This window comes from Callionymus lyra, chromosome 13, assembly GCF_982586985.1.
Source record: "Callionymus lyra chromosome 13, fCalLyr1.hap1.1, whole genome shotgun sequence".
Taxonomy (NCBI): Eukaryota; Metazoa; Chordata; class Actinopteri; order Syngnathiformes; family Callionymidae; genus Callionymus; species Callionymus lyra.
The window spans coordinates 17,833,734-17,853,567 of record NC_141830.1 but is presented as its reverse complement, the minus strand read 5'-3'; the positions used below and the strand labels follow the sequence as shown (position 1 = coordinate 17,853,567).

Genomic DNA, 19,834 nt, shown 5'->3' with positions numbered 1-19,834 from the left:
CATAATTATAATAGTACATTTTATATTTCTTAAATTGAAGCTATCGTTATAAAAGGAAATTCGTTTTTTACCAAAATAATTTATTACACTGACCGGTTACGTTCGTTATATACACATTATTGCATTCCTGTTTTTACATTGATGCTTAAAAAAATTGTATGTAAAAATTCAATTACTATGACAATCACTTATTTTGTATTTAAAATTAGAAGTTTGTATTTCAAAGATGGTTTTCAAATTTGAAGCATGTCTTCTTTTTTTAAATTATTTTATTTACAAAATAAAAATGTACCTTAATCCAACCATCACTCCTAAAGCTAACTATGTCATAATAGTAGAATGTCTTAAACCTCAGAACTAAAAGTCTGTTTTGACAACAACGACTCGTCTTATCTTATGAAGCCATCTTAACCTTTAGACTTCTTAGTTTGACATCAGCAAACTCTTCTTCAACATGTCGGCAGTGAAGCTCGCTCTCTTTTACCTGCTTTTCAAGAGCGTTTCTGGCCTTTCGGGTAAGTCGAGCATTGATGTCACCATTCCCTCAGTTCTTACGTTTTAAAAGACCAAACACTTTTCTTTTCTTCAGGAAATTTCTGGCATGTCACGGATCTGCATTGGGATCCAAGCTACAGACTGACTGATGACCCTGAACAGGTGTGTGCATCCAGCGGATCTATACCTGCTAACGGTGCTGGAAACTATGGAGACTATGTGTGCGACTCGCCGTTGCACCTTATCAACTCATCAATACTCGCCATGAAGAAAATTCTCCCAGATCCAGATTTTATTGTGTGGACAGGGTATGAAATTATTGCTAAATATCCATTATGAGTCGTTTGTGAGAGAGTAAAATAAATACAAAAAATCTTGGTATTTGCATCAGTGATGACACCCCACATGTGCCTGATGAAGATCTGGGGGAAGATGCTGTGCTCGATATTATCAGGAAACTCACTCAAATCATCAAAACTGTCTTTCCAAGTGAGTTCAAGATACTTTCTTTTTTTTTTCTTCATGGTGTAACCAATCCTTCTCCTTCTCAGCGACCAAAGTGTATACAGCGCTGGGAAATCACGACTACCATCCCAAAAATCAGCTTCCAGAAAATGCGAATAACCTCTACTCTAAAATAAGTGAGATGTGGGAAGATTGGTTGGAGCCAGAGTCACGGAAAACCTTCAGACTAAGTAAACATTCTTATTTTTTCTTTAACCATTTCATGATCTAATATCCAATGTTTTTTTCCTCTGCTACAGGTGGTTATTACAGTGAGAAGCTGCTAAACCAAACCGGCTTCAGGATCATGGTTCTGAACACAAACCTCTACTATGACCAGAATAAGACGCCGATGAATACTGATGACCCTGGCGGCCAGTTCCAGTGGGCGGACAACATCCTCACGGAGGCTTCTAAGAACCAAGAGAAGGCAAGTGCATGTGTTTAATTTAAAAAATATTAAAAACCTGGAACATCCTGGTGGAACTCGGCCTTGGAGCTCCAAACCTTAATGTTTTACGTCTCAAGCTCTTGATGAAGATGTAACAATTGTAATAACCTTTTGGGACAAATATCTTTAGGGTTAACATAGTAGTCATAATGATGAAATACTGGAGGAAACATGATATTTGTGTATAAGGATAAAAATGTATAAATAAAAAAATGTAAAGTAAAAAAATTAAACGTTTTTTTTCAGTTTAATTGTTCTTTTATGTTTGTATTTTTTTCCATTTTGAATGTTTTAATAAATTTAAATTATTGTTTTGGTTGGTAATGGTTTTTGAATTTTGAATATGTTTTGTGAAAGAATTGACATGACAAAAGAAGAATAAGAATAAGAATTTCTTACTTACATTGGCTGATCAAAAAGATATATTCTGTATTTACCAATCCATTATGCATATTAAATATGTATATTTTTGCAGGAAATTGTGGAAGAAAATCATGAAAAAAAGTAAAAATGTGAATAAAAATAAACAATGATGTAAAGTAAGTTGATCATTTACTTCAGAAAGTAACCCACAGATTATAGATAATAAGCAGAAAAATAAAAATGTTTTACATTTAAACCTCAAATTCTCATTTAATATTGAATTATTTTGTTAAACAGAATTGTTCGAAGGTTTTACCTACATTTTTCTATCGTCTCAATGTAGTCTATGAAACGTATTCTAAAAACATGCTGCATTTTCACTTTTAGTTGATCAATCTGTCTTCTTTCTAAACCATCTTTCAGGTGTACATCATCGGACATGTTCCCCCCGGTTTCTTCGAGAAGAAGAGAAGTAAAGCCTGGTTCCGGTCACATTTCAACGAACGGTATCTACAGCTGATCCAGAAGCACCATCCTGTGATCCTCGGACAGTTCTTTGGTCACCATCACACAGACTCCTTCCGCATGTTCTACGACACTCAAGGTACATATTGACCTTGAAAGTGCCAGGTTACTGGAATTTTACCCAGTGCTCATGAAGCCAAAGGGCCATGTTTGCACATTAACTTTAAATAATGTTTTATTTTAATCACAGGAAAGCCCATCAGCACCATGTTCCTCAGTCCAGGCGTCACACCTTGGATGACGACCCTCCCAGGAGTGGTGGACGGAGCAAACAACCCCGGCATTCGCATCTTTGAATACAACACAGAAACTCTTCTTGTTAAAGTATAACCTCAATTATAGCTTGTCGCATTGAAACTTCCATTAATGTTTGGGGTTTTTGTTTTCACTCAAATCCAGGATGTGGTGACCTACTACCTCAACCTGACTCATGCAAATAGGGCAACGGAACGTTGGGAGAAGGAGTACAGGCTGACGGAGAGCTTCAACGTAAATCTTGCTTCGCCTTCCTCCATGCACAGGGTTCTGGAGAGAATAGCCAGCGAGCCCTTATACCTGCAGAAGTACTACGAGTTTAATTCGGTCAACTACGACCGGAGGGTGTGCGACGAAGACTGTAGGGTGGACCACGTGTGTGCGGCCAGAGAGGTGGACTTTGAGAGGTACGAACGCTGTCTGGTAGAAGAAGGAGCTGCATCTTTACAAGCAAGTCTGCTGCAAATCCTCTTTGTGGCCACCGCCCTTACTCTTACTGGAAATTATGGGCTGTTGTGACCACGCTGTTGACGCACAAATGAATCACTCAAACTAATTTGTAAAGACATTATCTTCTTTTAGTAATTGATTTTTGAAGTAAAAAACGAAAGAGTATTACTGATCAGTTTACCCAGCTGTCCAAAACCTTATTGATGTGCTCTGCTATATATCTATCAAGGGTGGACCTGCCCCTCGCCCTATGTAGCTGGGATAAGCTTCTGTTAAAAGCAATAAGAGGAACATAATGCGCAAGCTCTTCCAATGCATTGTGGGTATAAAGCAAGTTCAATTGTAGATTATTTTTTAGACGTTTTACTTAAAGGCCCAGTCTGTAATATTTAAAATAGTGTTTCTGGCTCCCCCTAGTGTAACTGCAATGTTGTAAATTCTCTTTTTCACTTTTGCCAATTTTCAGTGTGAAACATTTATTATATACAAAACAAGATGAGTATTTAGTTGTGACATATTTGAACCTTCAAAGTTACATAATGAAGAACATTGTTAAAAATCAGGTGATTTTCTACTAAATGAGTGATTTAACCAATCATTATATAGTGTATGAAAAATGAAAATGTTGCTCACAGTAATTAAAATATTACCTGCATAAATAATTATTGTTCCAGTTTTTTGTGGTTACCAGTTTGCTTCCAGCTTGTTGGGAGTATTACTCCGAGTAAGTGGTTGATAGAGAACTATAAATAGGTGTTTGTGCATGAATGGTTGTGCATCTCTGTTACAAAATGACACTTTTATCCTTCTTTGGAAGTCATTACCTTTCTCCAGTTATGACAGCAAAATGATGGAAATAAGTTGATTGCATTGTGTGGTTTTATGTATTTATTGAACATACTTTGGACTTTACAATCAGTTGTAATTAGAGTTAAACGCAATTACAAGATTGATACGAGAAATGATTAAGCGTGTGATCCGTTACTGGAAGGTCTGATCAGGTCTGACAATCTTGACTGTGATGATGCTGATAACCAGGGCGGATGATAAAACTTGACTTTCACGTGGAAACTCATTGTCAGAATTAGCGCTGGAGTCAAGAGCTCATGACATGATCAGTACTTGTTTAGAGGAAATAAAAGGCTTCATGGCAGCATCAAGAGCTTTACGGTAACTGTGGAGTGAAACCTCAGTGCAGGCAGGAGCTGTGAGCTTCCCCTGACGCAAGAGAGAGCAAAGTTCGTCCAGCATGGCCCTGAATGCTCCTTCATCTGCAGAGAAAACACCTTTTATTCACCTTCACATTTGAATTAAAGAGGGCAAAATATACTTTTATTTGAAATGTAACTTGAATGTCACTGAATGACAAGGATTTATTTAATTTTTTCTCAAAATAAAAATATGGAAGAATGAACCAACCCACCGTGAGCATGATCCCTTTTCCATCCTGTGACCCAGAAGCCTCGAACCTTCACATCCTTGAAGATGAGAGCACTCTGGAAGAAGAAAAAAAAGGTATTAAAAAAAAAGCATAATTGAAAGCCATCTGATGGATCTCACCACAGGGACAGTGACGGGTTGTTTGGACATCCCTCCATAAGTCACCATGGTTCCTCCAACCCTGAGAGAAAGATCTTATTCCTGTTTCTTAACTCATTAAACATCAAGAGATTCTCACTTTAAATGACGCAGCAGTTCTGTTGCACTTTTGCCTCCAACTCCGTTCAAGGCCAACGTCGGCTTTGGACAGATCTTAGAATATATAAAAAAGATGGTGAGATATATATATATATATATATATATATATATATATATATATATATATATATATATATATATATAAAGTGTGCTGGCAATAAGTAAACAAACTCTGCAGACCTTGAAGAGTTCCTTCATTTCAGGTCGTCTGAGTTCTTCTTCTCTGATCACATGACTGGCTCCCATGGCTTTCAGCCTATCCCACAGCTGCGAGAAATCTGGTCTGTGGTAACAAGAAGCAGAACATTACACAACAACGGAAATTGTTTTGCATTTTATTTCATTAAACATAACTCAATGAGGATTCTTAAGCAAGTTTTCTTTATTTTTTTATCATAAGAATCCTTCTTTTAACCCCCAATATCTTAGAACCGGTCTGGAATTGTATTCATGACATTAACATCCACAACCTTTACACCATTATTTTCTAGTCAGAATGCTTAAAGAACCTTTTAAAAAAAGGTTCTTTAATGAAAAGCTGGTGGCAGGAAAAAACTAAAAAACAGGCGTTAATTTGTCAGTAACTATGTAACCAGATTTTCTTGTGGGTATTGATTTCTTTTTTAAATTAAATTAATTAAATGTACAGATTTTAAAATACACGTATTTATTTTTAACATCTCTGATTATTTGTAAGATATTTTAAGGATATATTTTAACCCTTTTGTTGTCTTAGGGTCAAGGTGACCCGAAGGCCCCAAAACAAATCTTTTATGGTATCCCTTATGTTGTCTCACGGTGAAGATGAACGACCTCCCTGGCTTCCAGACATAAATATTCAGTAGTGACCGTCGTTAACCTTGACCTAAGAACAACACAAGATAAAGACACTTGTTTTCGGGCCTTTCTGTCACCTTGACCCTGAGATAACACAGGGGTTAACATCTGTATATTTTAACACCTTTGAATTTTTTAACATGTTTTTAATATATATTTTAATATCTGTATATATAATTTAAATATTTTTAAATATATATTTATTTTAACGGCTGTGTACATTTCAAAAATGTACATTTCAACATGTGTATTTTATAACATATTTTTATGGGTATGTTTTAACAACGTTGAATATATTGATTTCAATAAAATATATTTACATAATTTAACACATATGTTCAAGACCGTAGACGGAGGACTTGGATAAGCCACCATTCGTCTGCTCACGTGGATCTACCTGTCTCGGACGATGTTAATTGTGTTTATTCCTCTGGCTGCTGCAATCTGAATGACAGCCTGACCCACTCCACTGTTGGCCGAGTTTTGGATGATAGTGTCTCCTGGAGCACAGACAAGAAAGGGCGTTTAAATTAACATAATTGTTATCATTTTGCAAATCAACATCACATTTATTCAATTAACGAACATTTATGTTTGATTTGCACAAATGCACTGTGCCCATCATGTTGATCAAAATCCGATTTTAATTAAGTAAAAAAATAAAATTCTATATATATACGTATATACTGTAGGCGCTCTGCGGGAGCATAACTGGCAAACATAAATTCACACAACCAACTAACCAGGCTTCAAGTTTTCGAAGTCGGAAAGCATCCTAAAGGCCGTGCAAGGGTTCACCCCAAGTGTTGCTGCTGCTAACAAAGGAATGTCATTGGGCAGCGAGATGAGGTCGTCCTCCGCAAGCACAGCGTGTGTCCTCCATGTTCCTGCGTTAAGACAATGATCAATCAAATGCAGTTGTGTAGATAGAGAAGCTCACTGTGGAGCCGCTTTAAGACTAAAGTAAGGGAGGCCAGATGGTGGGCACACGTGGAAAAGAGACACACAATTGTGACCAAAGAAGAAAAAGAGGAAGACAACCAGTGATATGTAAATATAGATGATGCACAAGATAGGTTAAGATGGTGGTGCAGACTTGCTGTGGTAATCCTTTATGGAAAATGCAGAAAGATAGGGAGAAGGAAATGCGTGTATAAACATTAATTTGAAAAAAAGCTCTCACTTACCAAGACCAGCATCTCTAGGAATGACCCAGTCTCCTGTTTTGAGTGTCTTCACCTGACTGCCAACCTCCATCACCTCAGCAACGCCTTCGTTGCCGCCGACCGCAGGAAGCTCAGGTAGAATAGCATAAGTCCCTTTTACACAAACCCATGATGTTTAATGTGTCATATATACATGGATTACAATGATGAATGAACAAAGGCTCCAGGAAATACCTTGTATCATGTTCATGTCAGACGGGTTGATGGGAGCTGCAAGGATTTTAACTAAAACATCATTTTTCTTGACTCCTGGCAGAACAACATCTTCCATCCTGTGCATAGAAAACGCCTTAAAAATCCACACCAGTCAACCATGAATGCAAGAATATCAATTTCATAAAATGCAAGGTGTTTTTGTTTAATCTCCAAAGCTCCAGCTCTTCCAAAATATTTAAAATCATATTGGTTGAGTGTTACCTGACTACTTGAGTTGGGTCTCCGTGGTTTGTGTACTGGAGGGACTGACATGTTTGTGCTGAGAGTCCAGCAGACTGACTGAAGTGACACACGTTAACATCACGAAGCCCGAATAGTTTCACGAACACAGCGGCGCTACTTTGTCTAAAGGCTCTCTGACTTCTCCAACACAGCTTATGTAGTGGCAACAACATAGCGACGCGCGCAGCAACGTTGACACTGGAAAGGAAACGCTGCGTTAGACAGAAACGTTGTATTTTGTGTTTAGCATTGCTAACATGCTATGAGGTGGGCGGCCATGTTGGATCGTCGTACGAGGTCATAAGGATGTAAACAAACAGCGCCCCCAGTGGCTACACGTGTTAGTGATCGTAATGCATTCGTTTAACGTATGTATTTATTCAGAGTTAAATACATCAAACAAAGGAATATATTTTTCATTAAAATTAAAAGACTAGATCCACATTGGTCGTAATTCTATTTAAAACATTTTACTGGATACAATGTATGTGTAAAAACATTTTTGTCATATGCCTTAACTTCTCTAATGATTTAAAATATTTGAAATGTTTTTAGATGAATATTTACATCTTTATATATATATATTATTTGCCAAATAACATAGTACAAATACTCATGAAAATAAGAATACAATTAATATATGGGGCAGCATTAAGATGATTTTCTAAAGATAGATTCACCAAATAGGTAAACATGGTTTAAAAGGGGGTTAGCGTAAATATTAAGAATTATTTAATTAGTTTTGAAAAATATATATATATATATGGGGACCATTTATTTGCCATTTATTTATTTATGTTAAGGGATTAAGACAGCTTTAACCTTCATTTTGATATGTTCATTTATCTAATTGTTTAATTAATTTGTCAAAATCTGAATAAAAAAAAACAACCAATATTAACATCAGAAGTGAACACGAGAAGTGAATTCTGACCCATATCATTTTGCCAAAACATAACTACTTAAAAAAAGAGTTGAACAGAAACGTGTTGATTGGATGCTGTAAAAAGACGACACCAGGACACGCGTGATATTGACAGATTTATTAGGAAATGGAGCAGAGCTTTTACACATAGTAGCATAACCACAGTCAATACTTAAAGTTCACATGCTGCTCATTTTTGACAAACTAGCCAATAATCACCTGAGAAAGCCATTATGGTTCTGCGATAGGATACATTCATCAGTTATAAATGCACATATTTTGGGAGGGAGCCATTTACTGGAATACATACATCACAACAAAATGTAAATGGCTGATGGTCAAAAAGATGCACCATGAAAAAGACATGGCAAGGGAATTATTCATAAACAGCATATGCTATAATCACTACCCTGAGAACATCATCCTCTCCAGACTTTTCAAGGGGAAGCTAAGCCATCTAACACCTGACAAATCACAATAAACAGAGTTTTAATTCAATCCTTTTCAGGCCGATACATGACCAACTTGAGGCATTTGAAGGGAGAAACATAAATCGAGCGTTTAAATGAAAAGAAAAGAATCCTGTGAAGACATTTTTGTCACAAGCATTGATAGTCTGACACACCGAGCATGTATTGAGACGAGACAACTTCACAGAATATTCTACGAAACTCCTTTTACGATATCCTACTACATCCCAATCTACAACGATTAAACATGGGGAAAAAACAAAACAATAATAGAAGATTTCTTCATTTCATGGCATGTTGCAACTTAAGCAAATGATAGTGGAGTCATATGAGAGAATTTCTAATCCTTTTTTTTAACCTTCTCCTACAGATTATTGATTTATAAAAAAAACTAATTTAAATAATTTACCTACTGAAAAAGAAAAAATCCCTGAGTTTTCAGATTTGGTATTTTCCTTAGCTGAGCCAGATCTATTTCTTGTAATGAAGCAGCTGCGTATTAAAGTTAAAAAAACAAAAACATTTTAAAGACATGCCTTTAAAGAAAGACGCTTTAAAAAAAAAAGATTTCAATCAATACAGAAAAAATAATGCATCTCACACATGATTAGTGCAGAGTAACATTGCATTGGTCTTGGCATAGATTAAAAAAAAGTTCACACAAAAAAAAAAACTAAATCACAGTTTCAGTCGTCATGACACAATGTACCTTCACACTGTGTTATGGTTGCGTTTGTGTTGCAATATATTATTTTAAGACTGTATTTCTACTGCATCGACTTGCTTTGTTGTGAGGCTTCAACCGGCGCACGAGGAGAAGCTGCAGCACTCTTGGATGAAAATAAATAAAGTAGCATGATTCCTTTTCTCTTTTAAAAAAAGAAAAAAAAAGATAACTTTTACATATATTAAATGGAAGTCTCATCAGCCTCTCCTGTAAAACGGGAGTAAAAGAAAACAAAAAAGCTGATTAAGCTAGCTACTTCTACAGGCTCCTCAGTGCACGCTCGGTGTTTCTGAGCTAAAACCCCACACGAAAAGGGTTAAAAAGAAGGAGGTGATGTCCTAAATATCTACCGACATGACGTTCATTTCAGATAGACGAAGAGAAAAACCATCTCATTTTCTGTATTCAAGTAAGAGGAGAGCTTGTCGGACGTCCTCAGTAACCCAGTCAAGTATTCTCAACTACATTCACATTACAAGGCTTAGAATGAATATTTCCTCTGAGATTGACCAGAACATTAGAACCACTTGCCTCACAGCGTTTGTTTGCATGTACCAAATTAAAAAAGCTATTCATTTTCATGATATGTCTAAACGGCACGATAAGGCTTGTAACGTAAATGCAGCCGTGGCAGCAGTGACGACGGACACATCCAGCAATTGCAGTCCATTCCAAGTCGAGGTATTTCAAAAGTAGTAGTATTCACACACAGCAGTTACGGTATTGACATTTTTTTTTAAGCATTAATACTGTAGCACACAAGCTATCTAATCCATATCCCTAAACTGGTTCCTGAGAAGAATATATAGCATACAATCAGTGGCTTCCATCAGAGACCAAAAAACCATCTCTAAAAATTAATGTTTTTTTATGAAAGAAAAGTACCCAAAAGCTGAAAAATACTTCTGGTCTGACATTCATCTGGCCCCAGGAAAACTGGATGGTCAATTGCAATATTGGCATGAGCCAATACATGGCCTAAAACTACCCCTCCCCCCCAACGATATCCCTGATATTTTGCTTAAAGAGAGGTGTAACAGTCAGGAAGAAGACAAGCAGGTAAGGCAGCGTATGTAGAAACACAACGATTATTACCGTAAATGGAAGAAAGGAGTGGGAAAAACCAAAGCAGACGGAACTTAAATCACTTGCTACTCGTCAGCAGTGTGTCTAACATTAAAAATGAGTGCAATAAATCAGCAGTATTCCTGAGTGTTTCACCAACAAAAAACTAAACTTTAGAAACATTCTTTGTGTGTATTTTTTTTTTTTTTTTTTAAACCTGAGGTAGATCCGAGAAAAGGAAGGGGTGGGGGGGGGGGGGGGGGGGGGGATCCTTCATCCCACTGCTCCATCGATGCCACTTTGATTGGCCTCTGTGCTTCCACCTCCAATGTTTTCCCTGGTTTAATCGGAGCTTTCTGGAGGCGGTGCCAAGTAGCTGTGCTCCTCCTCGTCGTCGTCTCCTTTGACGGGCGACGGATTTCCCTGAGAACCCGGTGAGGACTGCTGTGCTTTGATTGGGCAGTGGGCGACCATGTGCTCGATGCTCTGGCAGAAATGGCACTTCTTGGGCTGGGGTGGCAACTTGCACTCTTTGGCGTGGTGGTCCAGCCCTCCACAGTTGTAGCACCTGAGAGCAGAGATCATCACAGACCTATTAGATTAGAAACAGGAGGACTTTTTGGTTCTACAGCATGTGTAATGTGTTTAAAGGATCACAACTGTTCACTAAAAAGGGTTGGAGGTATGCAATTTTTGTAAATATCTATTTTTTTTAAAGGACAAAGTCATTTCAGAACCTTTTATTTATTTAATAACTTTGATTAAGCCCTTAAAAAAACAAATCCCAATAATTTGTGCAGTTTTACACAACACCCTATTAGATAGAACTTTATTGATCCCTCAGGAGGTCTCCTTGTTTAATCATGTTCTGGCTTTTATAATGAAATGTTTTTTCAAATGAAAAAAAATCCCCGTTTTACCTCTACTTAATGTAAAATGATACTTCTAATAAGGCGTTTTTCTCTACAAAATAGTATTAGTAGCAAACTACTAAAATTGTAGTTACACATTTTAGCCAATAGGGGGTAGCATTTGCTCTAGAGTTTCGTTTTTGTCGTTGACCGCGTAAAAGGGCATTTCAGGTCACACAGTCAGAAGTGCACGACCAAAAACGCACTGCGATATGTAGTACAATGGTTGGACAATAAACACGTCATAAGCAACAGTATATAAGCCGACCAACTTACATAGTTTTACCTAAAATATTGATATAGAAATACATTTCTTTCATGAATATTCAGGAGAAAAGTCGGATTGTGAAGAAAGCAACATTATCGTTAAATAAATAAATAAAAAATGACCCGCTAATCAATTAATATTAAAACAACTATTGATTTCCATATGTAGATTAAAAGGAAAACCAAAAATGGACATTCATTGGGAGGACCGGTGAATAGTCCGTTTTTGGCCCTCAAGCTGTTCATGAAAGAAAAACTCGCCGTCTGCGCCGAACAGCTGCACAGATGCAAGACTGTCGCTTTTGTCACCATTGAACTAGACTAGTGATGGACACGCGTGGTCATATAAGGAGCCACCTTTAGAACGGCCACGCGCTCCGTGGTTGAAGACAGATGTGTGGTGGGCGTAGGGCGGTCAACGGGCTTTGTGGCACTAATGTCAAAGTCTATACCATCACATGGCCGAGCCTCCCTTATATGAGCATCCATCAGGAGGCAAGTGGAGGGACTGGGAAGTGGTCCTTTGTCTTGGAAAAGCTGCAGTAATGACCTCTGAACCCTGACCCCCCTCCCTTCCTCCCGCCTTCTCCTCAGTTCTTTAACCCTAGAGTCCAATCCCCAGCCCACCCCCCCTTCCTCTTACATTTACTCATACACTGTTGCTATGACAACAGTGACCTTTCACCCGCTTGCCTGGGCTCTTGCATCTGTTATCAATTAAATGGACAGAAGTTGCCTTTTTTTTTTTTTACACTTCATTCAGAAATATTCACCCAACGTAAGAAAATGTTGCCACTTGTGGACCCCCCCGCAGTTAGAACCGGCCCTCCTCTCACACGCCGCCACACTCTCCCCGTTCCAGGGTCCGTACGATCCCCAAAGCAAGTGTGAGCGGCGGAACAACATGATGAAATATGCCAGAGGGGAGTGATATCTTATCCGTGGATCAGTGTGGTCTGTGAGATTTATTGAGCCACTGCAGGCCTCTCAGGACTCTTTGAAGCGGTAATGATCCCTGTTCTCACACCGACTACTCCCTGGCTCTAATCACAACTGACAGTATGGTGAAGTTGACTCCCCCAACCCTGAAGACCATTCAAAGATTGACCCCCAAAAAAGAATAAGAGTAATTTTTTTTCAAGAAAAATTCTATTTTCAATCACATATTGAGGAAACATCCTTTACGTCACCAACATCCTCACATCAGTTAAGTTCCTCCTGTTTCAGATTAAGAGTTATTATAATAAGTGGACTTTATTATGGTTTCAGAGTTGACTCTGATTGGTAGATGAGATTTAGAGAGGGCAGTTGGGTGTGAATTCACCAGGGGCCAGCAGATTTAAACAGTTATTGATCCAGGTCACACGTCAACCCTGCTGGTGTGACCCTTGCCAGAAATGGAGTTGGGGGTTGGTAGAGTAGGAAGAGGAAGGAGAATTAAAAAGGGAAGCTGTTTTGGATATTGGACTCAAACGGGTCACAACAATGGGGTGTTTAGCAAATTAGACTCTAGAACTAATAAAGTAATATGAAATATTGTTTTTATAGCATAATTTAAAATATAATCAACTTGGTATGACAGTTAAAAGCAAAAGAAACTGATTGTATCACGAAACTTCAACCACGGTTTCATCAATGTTCTTTGTTTTCAAAGATGCCATCTTTGGCTCTTAACCACCATTTTGAAACAGTGCCCTAAATGATTACAATGAATCCTAAAACCTTATCAGCGATTTCATGCACCAAACACTAGTGTATTGGTGAAAAACCCATTCGGGGCTACCCTTGGAATCAAAGAAGGATTTTTGATTGATTATTTTGTACTTATTCGATCCAATTTGGTCATTGGTGGATGCAGGCATTTTCTCATCGCGTTTCTTAATGTTTCTTCTCTGACTTGAGAATTTTTTTGTTCACCTCTGAACCATAAGCAGGTTCAGGACAACCTGCCTCTTTGATGGCGGAGGGAAAAGTTACTACATTTATTTGTGGACATTTTTCCCCCACAACTCCTTACCTATCGCCTTTGGATCGTCGTTTCTGGACTTTCTTGCCTTTCGGTCGCCGCTCGCTCCCCAGACAGTGGATGCCCCCGGGTCCCGTCACTTTCTGCGACTCCAGACCCTTCGACGACTTCTTGAAGGTGAACTCGACGGCCTCGCCCTCCTTCAGGCTGCGGAAGCCATCCATGTGCAACTTGCTCTGAAAAAAACCCAAAACATCAAAACTTTTATTAAGCGTTTCGGAGAAAACTTTGGCAAATCTGGAAGTGGTCGGTAATCTCTCGGCATCACTTAATGCTTCTTTGTCCCTCCATGTTTGCGTGGCAAACCTGTCGAGGATAACCTTCAACCCCTCCCCCGCTGGAGGAACAGCATTCCACACTCCTGCCCCCAACCACATCACAAAGCTCCACTAACACACTGACCACCAGCACTAGCCCTCAACCGCAGGATGCAAGGGTTAGCGGCAGGGGTAGGGGGGTGGGGTGAGAAATCAGCATGGGGAGGTTCGGGGATCAGGATGACATTCCTCGGATGGTTGTTTGGCAGAGAAGACACACGATGATAACGTTTTTTTACGAGGATGACTGGCACCTTGAGATGATCTCGTTCGGGGGGCCGATGGAAAGCAGAAGCTTAATGATTATGAGAAACGTCAACAGCGGTCGACTCACCTTATCGATGGAATAACAATGGATCCACAGGATTGTAAACAAAAGCTCATGCTCACCCACGGCTTTTTTTCATCAAGTTATTCAAAGAAAATCATCTTAAAAATGTCTGATGATTGGGTTTAATTGTCCTCACCAGAGATAAGGAAACTTTAGTGAGTAGATTCGATCACAATCATGAATCAATCAGAGTCTCGTCTTAGTCAATCTATGGGTTAAGAAAGGAGAGACTTCCTCAGGATTTGACAAATCCTAAATGTTAAAATAAATGAGGAGCTAATTCTTTAGTTGAGCTCGCCATAGTTCAAAAGTATTTTATACAATATAAATTATAGTCGAGCATTTTCACGATGAGATCTGGACAGGGAGGATGGTTGGCTAGCAGACTGTTACAACAATACTTTCAAACAACTTTCCAAGTACTCTGTTTATCATCCGACATGTATGACGATGAGCCCTGTCGCCCAACATGCATGTCCAGAGCGTCTCCGCCCAATCAGGCCCCTTCAGCCGTTAACCCACTTCCTCTTCCATGTGTGACCCAGGGCCCCCTCTAAACCCCCCACAATGGTCCCCACTCCCCAAAACATAAAGTTCAGTTATTTCCACAGACAGGTAGGTCAGCCCGGCGAGGCCCCCGACATGAAGGGGGCCTGATGTTAAGGCATGTTTTTTTGGAGGGCCAGTGCGAGGAGGAGGGGTCCACTGTAAATTATGGTCAAAATGTGTCTGCAAACTCTGCCACATAAAAGAAGACATCAGAGCTGCGAGGGACAAAAGCCGGGATGGCCGCAGAGACAAAGAGGGACTCTGTCACGGTTGAGGAGGGCTCTTTTCAGATGCGGGGTCCATTGTCCACCTGCACAAAGGGCCTTAGGATCCTGGGAGTTTATTTCCCTTGACACGCGGCCGCTAATTTTAGGGTTGAGGCCGGCTATATTTCCATAACTCCTTACAATCCATCAGCGACACGCGCTGTCCTTTTTTTGTCACAAACGGTAGAAGAATAAGTTGTTATACCTGACAGTTATTAAGTTTGGAACGATATATATATATATATACACACACATCTTTGATCAAACATTTTTAGAGTAAAAACTCAACGCTAGATTTAAAAATTAAACCAGACAGATTATTTAACAAAATAAAGAAGCACACCATCTGCTTCTCATCACTTTTTTTTAGTTACCTGAATTGTTTTAATATGAAAAGTGTGTGAGTATTAACCTTGTATTTTCATTAAATTAATTCATGCATTTTATTGTTGTCGAAGGTTGTCTGAAAGGATTTAGTTATTGTTTAATCAAACATATGACACAACTTTAACATTTATCAATGTTGAAATGTATATACATGCATATATATATATATATATACATACACACACATATATATATATATATATATATATATATATAACCTTTGTAGAGGCCACATTTTGTTTGTGGTTCAGAAGCATCCATCTTTTAGGATGCCAGAGGAAAAGAAAATATCAAAAATCTACACAGAAATATCATAAGAGATGAAAACCCTGGTTAATGGTTTAACAACAGATTGTCTTTATGTTATTAGCGGCTTCATTAATGCAAGATGCTAGTTGCTAACATTACCAGAACGTTGGCATCATAAAAAATATTTTATATTTGCACTATAATTCAACCAACTTGCTCAGTTTGTGTGGCAAAAAAAGTTACGTCTATTTTTAAGAAAAGTTTTCTCATGCAAATATGTGATTTGATTTCAAAAGCATTAAAAACAAATAGTTAAGCTTCTTTATAGTGTGATTTTAATAATTTAATCAAAGCGCTAAAGTTGATTAGAACTGTAGTTGCATTTTAACAATAACACAGAAACACAAAGAGAATCACACTTTGGTAAGCTAATGCCCCCCACCAGGGGGTCTTGCATTGAAATAAACCTTGTAATTTCCCTTCCAATAAGATGCCGTAGACCATTACCACACAGGCAGACCGGAGGGGGGCCACAAGCCCGGCTGGGCAAATCTTTAATCATTTATGACAGCAACCTTGAGGTGAAGTGGAGGCTCACGCCGAGGTTTTTTTTTCTTTTCTTATCAGACAGCAGCGTGGAGAGGGAAAAGTTTAACCCCTTCATGTTAACTTTAAACTTGTAGACCCATTAAAAAACTTCCACCAATAATCTATACATGGATTTATATTATTCTTGAAATAACACTTAACAATAACAAAGCTTTTTCGTTAGTTTTAATCAAGCCCTTTCGATTGTAATGTTCCCAATGTTGAGTGACTTATCAAATATGCCCTGACACAGTTTTTCTTAAAATTTATTGTATTATTTAAAGATAAATAATAGAAATAATCAATTAACTCTGGTGTATGTTATGTTTTGCTCTTAACATGTGATATTGTTGAGAATTTTTAATATAAAATTAATTCCACCTTAATAAAAAATGTCATTAGAAAATGTTTGAGCCAAATATCCACTTTATTCACCCATTCAAGTGTACCTGTGATCCTGAATATCTAAAATAAGGATTGATAAAATAAGCTTTAGACACACCCGATAATCATCCTTAGATTAGATCAATATAACAGAAATAGTGATTTAGATAGATAGATTTGGGGGCACATAAGCTCAGCATGTAGGTGAGCATCTCAACCACGAGGAGGCCTCGTCCACTCAAACACATGTCCCCCCCACACTCATGATCAAACACCCACCTACAGAAAAACGTGGATCGATCGATTCGATTTCAACACAAAAGAAAAACAATATAAGGCCAAAAAACAAAAACTTTTGGAACACCTGAGTTGGCTTTTACCCGAGACAATGAACCGGGACCAGGTGAGAGGACTTTGGATTAATTGGCCACGATTAATTAATCGCGATGAACCTCGTGTTTTTTTCCTACCTGATGAACGAATACATCCACCGGTTCGTCCAGGGGGACCCCCTCTCTGTTGGTCATGGACAGGAAACCGAAGCCCATGCGGACGTTGAACCATTTACACAAGCCGAGTCCGTGGAACGACTGCGAGTCCTCCTCGGTGCTCGGACCCTCGTCCTCGTCGGTCCTACAAACCCCTAAAAAAAAAAAAAAAAAAATCACAAATTCAAGACAGAATCCATTTGTGAAAATTGCATGATTAAAATGATACGTATGTTTCCAATTAAAATCGAAGGGAGGTTTAGGCCAAACACATTGTTAAGTTGGGTTTAATAAAAAAAAACCTATCACGGTTCAATTCATTGATCAACTATTTTCGTTTACTCCACCTGGGAATTCCTGGTTGGACACAGATCCCATGTCTTCGGCTTTGCCTTGAGTCAAAATAAGCACCCAAGATTCTCCAAAAATGTCAGCCCACACGCCGGGTTAAATCCACGCAGATTGCCACTTTCATGCAAAATGCAGTGAGAGGGAAAGGACGTAAACAAATGGGGGCTGGCGAACCCTATTCCCCCCTAAACAATGTGGGGTGTGTGTGAGAGAAGGAGGGGGTGGGTGGTCATCAGGCCAGAATCTGTTGAAGAATCCCCCTCTCCTCCCCAAAAAATGTAAAGACAATGCAAAGGAAACCCAGCCACCCCCCACCACACACCCCCTTTTCTTGGATAATTCCCTCCCCTTGAAAAAAATAAAACTTAACCCAACTTACCTTCTGCCATGTTCCCGAGTTTCTTCCTCTTTTCCCGTGGAGGCTCCACCACTCTCCTCTTGCTGTGGTCACTTACAAATGACCATTTCTCGTCAATAAACCCCCTCGACTCACACTCTCTCCCTCGGTCATGTCCACGTGATTCCCAATTAAAATTCCCAAAGGAGAGGGTCGAGATGTGATGGGAAAAGTAGGATCAATGAACACATGATTTTGATATCAAGTCAGTTGATCAGGGAAACTTATCACACACACACACATATATATATATATATATATATATATATATATATATATATACTGATGTAAATGTTTGAAACTAGATTTCAAAAAATAAAATAAAAGTATATGAACACATTCAAATCGATCATCATATAATGCGAAATTTGGATCGATCAAAAGTAAGAGAGAGGGTTTATTGCAAAGAAGAAAAAAAAAGGTAGGCAAAGGTGTTGCACAAACTAAACAAAAATGATCCAAACATCAGGCCAGTTGATGAAAAGAAAAGAGGAAAACAAGCCGAGCTGGTCAAACAGATCAATGAAAGATCGATATTGATTGATCACGTTAAGATGTTGACTTTTGTCCTTGTTGGATGATGGATGGATCAAAAACAGGAGGAAGGATCTGTGAACACACGCGTCGTTTGCTAGGAATTTAACTAAAATGATAAAAACGTTGTATATATATATCTATATATATCTGTCTCTCTCTCTATATAAGTACGTTAAATTCACCAACATACAGTAGAATGCTTTACACAGTTTACCGAATATGAAAACGATATATATGTTATGATTAAATACTTTATGGTTCATGGTTCGATTTTATTATAATTAGTATTAGTATTCAATCTGCTGTTGGATGTTTTTCTTCTGTCCCACTAACTACCACAACGACCCCTTGTGGACGTCACCAAGACTAGTTACGGTTCAAAGGAGATATAAAAACGTAAAGTGCAATATAAATAAAATCTGTCAATGTTATTATTATTAAATAATCGATTTTAAATAATATATAATAAATATCATAGTTAAAAAATAAATAGATATCCATTATTCAAAATATTCCTTATATATAAAAGTTTGGCTTGAACACGATAATATTTTATATATATATATAGTTCAACCTTATATATATATATATATATATATATATATATATATATATATATACGATAATATTATATAATATTATATATATAACTTTTTTTAAGTTGCAACTATTTTAGGTACTTAAAGCATTTATTTCTGATTAAGTTAAAAAAAAGTTTAGAAATAAACAAATACAAAATATATAAACAATAATTGAAAGTCGAAATTCAGGCGGAAAATTATTTTTTATTTATAACTATTCTGTGATGTTTTGCACATAAAAATGTTCCGTTTTTGTATATTGGTATATCTATATATTTTATATTGTAGTTTCACATTACACATTTACTGCGGTCCCTGAACGCCGCTTGGTTTGTTTTCTGTGGAAATTATCAAACAATAGAAGCCTGGTCAGATTAATTCACGTATCAAATTATGTTCGCCGTCAGGGTCATAATAATGGTGACAACTATCCAACGGGTGTGAAGGAGTCTCCTGCAGAGGGGTCAGAACCTCTCTCTTGGACGCCTGCTCGTGTTGGCCGGAAGCCAATCTTTCTGGATATCAGCCAAAAAAAACAACTACAGTATTGCAAGAAGCCGAAGACCCCCCCCCCCCCCCCCCACATCATATTCGTTCACGTAACATTAGATAGTATTGTATTGAATAATAAATCGTTTTTTTTACCAAGAGATTCTGCATCACCACAACATTTTCTTTGATAAAAATGAAAAGAAAAGAATTCCTATTTTGTTTTATGACAGCCTGCAATGACTTGTACTATTAAGAAAACAATTTATTATGTATTTTACCTTTTT

General features: G+C 38.0%; 3 protein-coding genes across 3 annotated transcripts; 1 reads left to right on the top strand and 2 right to left on the bottom strand.

Moving 5' to 3' along the window:
• Positions 1 to 454: 454 nt before the first annotated feature.
• On the top strand, positions 455 to 3,112 carry smpdl3b (sphingomyelin phosphodiesterase acid like 3B). Its single transcript, XM_087806402.1, has 8 exons — positions 455 to 515; positions 590 to 803; positions 887 to 984; positions 1,047 to 1,190; positions 1,260 to 1,429; positions 2,237 to 2,417; positions 2,529 to 2,662; positions 2,738 to 3,112. Exons 1-8 carry the CDS (start codon positions 455 to 457, stop codon positions 3,110 to 3,112), a joined length of 1,377 nt encoding a protein of 458 aa, XP_087662528.1.
• An 801-nt stretch (positions 3,113 to 3,913) lies between these two features.
• Positions 3,914 to 7,526, bottom strand: mecr (mitochondrial trans-2-enoyl-CoA reductase). Its single transcript, XM_087805618.1, has 10 exons — positions 7,222 to 7,526; positions 6,979 to 7,076; positions 6,766 to 6,897; positions 6,322 to 6,465; positions 5,976 to 6,078; positions 4,922 to 5,024; positions 4,722 to 4,795; positions 4,604 to 4,664; positions 4,467 to 4,539; positions 3,914 to 4,314 (listed from the first exon to the last, which is right to left on the bottom strand). The coding sequence occupies exons 1-10, from the start codon at positions 7,413 to 7,415 to the stop codon at positions 4,148 to 4,150; spliced, it is 1,149 nt and encodes a 382-aa protein (XP_087661744.1). The 5' UTR covers positions 7,416 to 7,526; the 3' UTR covers positions 3,914 to 4,147.
• Positions 7,527 to 10,706: 3,180 nt separating this feature from the next.
• On the bottom strand, positions 10,707 to 18,054 carry lin28aa (lin-28 homolog Aa). Its single transcript, XM_087806401.1, has 5 exons — positions 18,037 to 18,054; positions 17,923 to 17,984; positions 17,175 to 17,466; positions 13,625 to 13,809; positions 10,707 to 10,997 (listed from the first exon to the last, which is right to left on the bottom strand). The coding sequence occupies exons 1-5, from the start codon at positions 18,052 to 18,054 to the stop codon at positions 10,772 to 10,774; spliced, it is 783 nt and encodes a 260-aa protein (XP_087662527.1). The 3' UTR covers positions 10,707 to 10,771.
• Between the last annotated feature and the right edge of the window lie 1,780 nt (positions 18,055 to 19,834).

Excerpts from the sequence above, each read along its gene's own strand:
- lin28aa (XM_087806401.1), bottom strand. Across the intron at positions 17,467-17,922 it reads ACTCGGGAACATGGCAGAAG|ATGTGTTTGGCCTAAACCTC; the intron begins GTAAGTTGGGTT and ends CCCAACTTAACA. Across the intron at positions 10,998-13,624 it reads CGACGATCCAAAGGCGATAG|GTGCTACAACTGTGGAGGGC; the intron begins GTAAGGAGTTGT and ends CTCTGCTCTCAG.
- mecr (XM_087805618.1), bottom strand. The coding sequence starts at position 7,415 with ATGTTGTTGCCACTACATAAGCTGTGTTGGAGAAGTCAGAGAGCCTTT. Across the intron at positions 5,025-5,975 it reads ATTAACATCGTCCGAGACAG|ACCAGATTTCTCGCAGCTGT; the intron begins GTAGATCCACGT and ends TTGTTACCACAG. Across the intron at positions 4,540-4,603 it reads AACCCGTCACTGTCCCTGTG|AGTGCTCTCATCTTCAAGGA; the intron begins GTGAGATCCATC and ends TTCTTCTTCCAG.
- smpdl3b (XM_087806402.1), top strand. The coding sequence starts at position 455 with ATGTCGGCAGTGAAGCTCGCTCTCTTTTACCTGCTTTTCAAGAGCGTT. Across the intron at positions 804-886 it reads GATTTTATTGTGTGGACAGG|TGATGACACCCCACATGTGC; the intron begins GTATGAAATTAT and ends TATTTGCATCAG. Across the intron at positions 1,191-1,259 it reads ACGGAAAACCTTCAGACTAA|GTGGTTATTACAGTGAGAAG; the intron begins GTAAACATTCTT and ends CCTCTGCTACAG.